Source organism: Marmota marmota, unplaced genomic scaffold (genome assembly GCF_001458135.2).
Source record: "Marmota marmota marmota unplaced genomic scaffold, marMar, whole genome shotgun sequence".
NCBI lineage: Eukaryota > Metazoa > Chordata > Mammalia > Rodentia > Sciuridae > Marmota > Marmota marmota.
In genome coordinates this window covers 21,842,691-21,848,690 of record NW_026000211.1, presented here as the reverse complement: position 1 = coordinate 21,848,690, position 6,000 = coordinate 21,842,691, and the positions used below count along the sequence as shown (strand labels likewise).

General features: G+C 39.8%; 1 protein-coding gene across 2 annotated transcripts in view; it reads left to right on the top strand.

Annotated features, from left to right (window-relative positions):
- Galntl6 (polypeptide N-acetylgalactosaminyltransferase like 6) overlaps positions 1-6,000 on the top strand; it is a 1,051,497-nt gene that overhangs the window by 985,442 nt on the left and 60,055 nt on the right. For both annotated transcript variants that reach the window (XM_015486211.2, XM_048791957.1), the window contains one exon: positions 3,714-3,935. In XM_015486211.2, coding sequence (XP_015341697.1) covers positions 3,714-3,935 — 222 coding nt within the window. The remainder of the gene's footprint in view (positions 1-3,713; positions 3,936-6,000) is intronic.

Below are 6,000 nucleotides of genomic sequence, written 5' to 3'. Positions count from 1 at the left end.
AATATGTAAATCAATGGATGTGTAACTGATGTGATTCTGCAATCTGTGTATGGGGTGAAGGTGGGAGTTCATAACCCACTTGAATCAAAGTGTGGAATATGATATGTCAAGAAATTTGTAATGTTTTGAACAACCCACAATAAAAAATTTAAAAAAAAAATAAATAAAAATAAATGTTTATGGAACAGTCATAATTAGAGAGAAACCAGCCATCATAGTCTTTGCAATTATTATAAAATTATTATTACTTTCTCCTAGTGTTTTAGTCAACTTTTCCTCATTGTGACCAACATACCTCACAAGAACAAGATAGGGGAGGAAAAGTTTATTTGGGCACTCAGTTTCAGAAGTTCAGTCCAAAGCCAATTGACTCCATAGCTCTGGGCCCAAGGTGAGTCAGAACATCTTGGCAGAAGGGCACAGTGGAGAAAACAGCTCAGTAAATAACAGCCAGGAAGCAGAGAAAGAGACCTGCTCACCAGAGACAAAAAAATATACTCCAAACACATGCTCCCAGTGACCTACCTCCTGCAGCCACAATCCTGTCTTCCCACAGTTACCACCAAGTTCATCCATATCACTGAATTAATTCATTGATTAATTCAACTCTCAAAATCATTTTACCTTTTAATGGTCTTGCATTATCTCACACATGAGCTTTTGGGGAATACTTCATACCTAAACAATAACACCTGAAAAATTTAAAAAAAAAATAATCAATGATTTGACATTATTCCTGAGATATGTTCATGGTCCTAATACTTCTGAAGTGTTTGAGAAATCATAAAATCTAATCTACAACTTAATGTATTTCAATTTGAAAAGGACATGATGATGCACAGCTAACTGGCTAGTCCCTCAGTTAGTAGTAATACAGTTTTCCTGAAGCTGACAATTTATCACCCACCCCTTTTACTTATTAATATTGCTTATTTGAATAACATTGATCATCATTCTTTGAGCCATTTCTAAATCATATCTATCTAAATTAATCAGTTCCTCTTTGAGGTGTTTAATAATATTTCCATTTCTGTTTCAAAAACCCAAAGAAACAAAATCTAGCCTTTACCAATGGCACTTCCTTTAATTGTTCCTATTTCAAGACCTTTATCAATAGTTATATGCACACCCTATGAATTTGTTCACATTCATTCATAATATGATACTTTCTTATTCCAACAGCTTATATGCCCAGATGAGCATGCACATGTGCTTGTATTCATGCAAGGTGCTAGAATTTGAAAAAAATAGATCTAGAAAACTGAGAGGCTGAGACCACAAGCTAGATGCTGGTGGCCATGGGTCTCTATGGAATAGAGTCCCCGCCAAGCTGCTTCAGCCTCATGGAGATGGGCTTTGTGATGTGTTGGACCACAGGCAGGGAAGCCAGGATACTCTTTAGCAGCTTTTTCTGCCTCAGGATTAGTGTGTGGGGTCAGGATCTGATGGGCAGCTTTGGGAAAAGCATAACACAGGGTGGCGGTAGCTTTTGCACATTCATGGCCATCAGAATAGGCAGATGATGCTAACCAAGACAATGGCTGCTACATCTCCACCTTCACATCACCAGTCTTTGTACTATAATAAAAAAAGAAAAAAGAAAAAAAAAAAGTCTTGCTGGGCGCAGTGGCACATGCCTGTAATCCTAGCCCCTTGGGAGGCTGATACAGGAGGATTGTGAGTTCAAAGCCAACCTCGGCTAAGGCAAGGTGCTAAGCAACTCAGTGAGACCCTGTCTCTGAATAAAACATAAAATTAAAAATGGGGATGTGGCTCAGAGATTGGGTGCCCCTGAGTTCAATTTCCAGTACAAATAAATAAAAAAATGAATAAAACAAAGTCTTTAAATATTAAAAAAAAACTACCTCTAACTTTATGACACAGTTTTAAAGTGTTTAATCTAAGTCAAAATAGATTCCCTCATGATGAATTCTTTTTTGTGAGCTATCAGAAGTTTTAAAACTTATTTTCTCTTAATAAAGTCACTTTCTCATTATTTCTGGGTAATTTGCTTCTTTGCTTCTACTTTTTGATATTGTCCTAAACTTATTCATTTTCACTTATCAGAGAGATGTAAAACTAGTTGAAAATTAAGTATTTCCACTTTATTTACTAATTGAAATTTTTTAAAAAAGATTATAACTACAGCCTAAAATCAAAAAGTTTTAATATTAACTAATTTCTTCCATTCTCTTTGAATCTTTTCATAATCTTCATAAAAATTGTCTGTCTGAAGACAAATAAAAAGAATTCATTTCATACAGAGCATTTGACAAAACGAAATGTAAATGGCAAGATGATGCTACAGACTCTCACTTGGGTTCCATACATATATATAGTACATGTGCCATCACAGAGAGGTCTTTTCCTGTCCCCAAATGAATTGGGAAATTCAGAATCAGTGGCAAGAGCTACTTTGATCATGTGTCAAGGTCAAATAGAGTGAGGAGTCGGAAGTGTATAGACAAGACAGTGGTGATGAGAAATGAGACAGCAAGCAATGATAGATGACTCCCCATCAGGGGACAGTTCTTGGACTGTCTGTATCATTTCCCTACCCTCCTATCTAGGCAATATGTTTCTCAAAAAGGGAGGAATAGAGGCAACCAAGAAACCAGAGCAGTCTCTGTGGCTCTGCCTCTTTTCTGCATCTTGCAGATGCAGAACAAACACAATCCATGGAGCGTGTGGAGCGGACTGATGGGGAGTCCATCAGGAGACACTGAAAGTAGATATTAGGAATAAGGTATCAAAACCTGTGACTCCTAATCCAGCAAAACTCTGGGCATGGTTCTGTCCTAAATTAGCAATTTTTAAGACAAAGTGATTTCCCCAAATATCACTAGTTTTTACCTGAGTCACTTTTGTCTCAATCTTATTAAAGTTCCCAAGAGAAACCGAATCAGGTCAGTGCTCATTCCAGCCATGCACTTAACATAAGGAATTAATTTGAACTGGAAAAACAAGAATAAGAGCCTGTGGGACACCAGCCTTTGTTTCAAGCTGGAGGTGTCAAAACTGGTACCTTCTGGACAAAGGCAGTTGTTCCCTCTACCACTCAGCACCATAGAATTTCAAGGGATCTTAGAGAGCATCTCATCTCCACTAAAGCCCCTCCCAAAGGCCATAGGAACAGCTGAGTATGTATGACCAAGCCTAGGACCCAGGGTCTCCTACCAATCTGCACTCTCCCTCTACTAATAATAATGACTCTATTTTTCATCCTATCTACATGTGCCAAGCATCATTCTAAGCAGTTCACAGTTGTTACCTTGCTTAATCCTACAACCACCCCCTGGGTAGCTATCTCTTGCTACTGCCATTCTCAGGTGAAGAATCTGAGACCCAGTGTGGGTAACCTGCTCAATCCCAAAACTGACAGAAGGGCTGAGCTTCCTGCTCCCTGGTCATAAAATAACAGGCAGGAGAAAGTTGATATAATTGTGAGCCAAATCTTTACTGGCTCTGATAAATTAATTACCAAATTGGCATATGAACCCCATGCCAGAAGCAAACTATGCTCAAAGCCACAGGCCAATCATATCACACTTCTTGCAGTTATGAAAACTCTCTTTGTTAACAAGCCACCAACCAAAGCTGCCTGAGGTTTTCTGATTTCTTTGATTCTTCTCTTTTCATTTTCTTCTGCAACTAAAGCTTCCCTTGGAGCATATCAGCCAGTAAAAGACAGTTTTTATTTTTCTACTGCACAGAACCTGAAACGGGTGGCTGAGACCTGGATGGATGAATTTGCTGAGTACATTTACCAGCGGCGGCCTGAGTACAGACACCTCTCTACTGGGGACATCTCTGCCCAGAAGGAGTTGCGCAAACAGCTCAAGTGCAAGGACTTCAAGTGGTTCATGGCTGCAGTGGCCTGGGATGTGCCTAAATACTACCCTCCTGTGGAGCCCCCACCTGCCGCCTGGGGTGAGGTGAGGAAACTGTGCTCTTACCTGTGTGTGTCCATCTCTCAAAGCCTCAGGTGCTGGGAGGGACAGCTAAGCCTTCGTTCTTGATCCCTGCAGCCAAGAAAGATCAATTTAAATCACCTCAGATAAATGAATGCCCACCCTATTTTTAGAAATCACTAGAAATAAGGATTCAACCTTCAGTATTGATAGCCCAACCCAGAACTATTGACCACTGTTGACTCCTCAGATGGGCTTTTAAAAATGTACCTGAAAAGTCAGGTATGGTGGCGTACTCCTATAATCCCATCTACTTGAGAGGTTAAGACAGGAGAATAAGAAATTATAAGCCAGCCTGTGCAGTTCGATAGTAGAGCACTTGCCTAGCATGAGCAAGCCCCTGGGTTCAATTCCCAATACCACAAAAATAAATAAATAATCAAGCAAACCTGGGAAATATTTTTACTTGAGATTTGTGAAATTCTGAGATCTTGTAGAGAATGAAAATATATGTCATGACACAGTGCAAATAAGGGCAATCTGCTATCCATAATAAGATCCCTTGCTGTTCTCTATGCATAGCCCTGTTGCTGTTTTATGTATGCAAGGTAATGGGGGCGGGGGGGGGGGGGGGAGCACTTGGCTCTTTTTCTAACAGGGTGTATTCTGCAGAATCACGAAGGAATGCATTTCCATAATATATAGACTGTGGAATGTGCCAGAGCCATATTGGTTCCTGAAATAAGCAGTAACCTTTCCACCTTTGAACACTTCTACTTGATTTCACTTCCTGATGGAAAGAGCTGAATAGCCCCAGGTCCTAAATTTAAAGTATCTGTCTTTTGGCATAAAAAGGACTATTGTACTGGGTTCCATGCCATTCAATGTTGTTACTGTAGCCATTTCCCTATAGAAAAGAATGTGCTGTAAAGCAAAGACTAGTATCAGATAAGGTGGATTTCTCCTCACAATTTAACCTGCTTTGAGCAGAGGATATATCCAAGGGGTAATGCAGGATGGGCTGGGCCAGATGCCAACACTGTCCCAATTCTCCAGCCTTTCAACAGCCAAGGTCTGTCAATCATTTTGGAGGAGATTTTTGATGTCATCCTTGGCTTTACAGTGTGGGTAAGAAGATGCCATTGCTTAGTTATTGTCACTGGCTGGAGAACTCCAAAAAAAAAAAAAATTGCTCCATGGTGTGAGAGAAGAGGCCAGAACATTCAGGCATCTTTCCTGGTTGAGTTGTCCCAGTTCCCTGGAGAAGATGCATTTAGAATGTCACAGCAACTTGTTTTGCTGAAAGAATCCAAGAAAATGCCTTTCTCTGCCTGGACCTGGAATATCCCAGGTATGAGGGAAAGAGTCAAGGCCATCACCTCAAGCTCCATCTCCCTCCCCATCACACCTTTTTTTTTTGAGGCGCGGGTAGTATGTGTAGGTGGTCCTGACATTTTCAGCTTATTTGGCCTCATTCTTGCCATCCTAAATATTTCATTAAAACTTCCCTGGAATATTAGTATTGTCCGTCTACTTGTATTGATTTTAGTTCTCTGTCATGAGCTTAATTTACAGCACTGGAAATTTAAAGTACATACTAGGAAGAACTTTCTTAGCCTAACATAGTAGAAAGCATAAAGATTTGTTACCCAATAAGTGGAGAGTTTCCTCCTGAAGCTTTTTGGTTAATTATCTGTCTGTCAGCTTCCCACGGTAGTTTAAAAGGCTGTCCTAACAAATAACTAAGAAATATACTTGAAGACCCCCAGAGTATCATTGTGTGATTTAATGCTGGGTTAAAATCTCATCAATCTTTTTCCTGCCTTATGTGGCAACATAAATTTTTGTTCCTATCTGACTACCACTTCAAACTGCAATTGGTCATATTTTCTCATATTACCTGATTAATCCATAACCTGAATTCATAAGGCTACTTGTTTCCATTGAGGAGGTTCTTGAAAAAATACAGCCTGCCAGAAATAATCAAAACAAGAGCCACTGAAAGACCCAGTGGGCTATAGAAGCGTGTTTTCATCCTTATACCAGTTGCCTGTCACCACAGGTCACTTGCCCGGAGACATGGCACTTA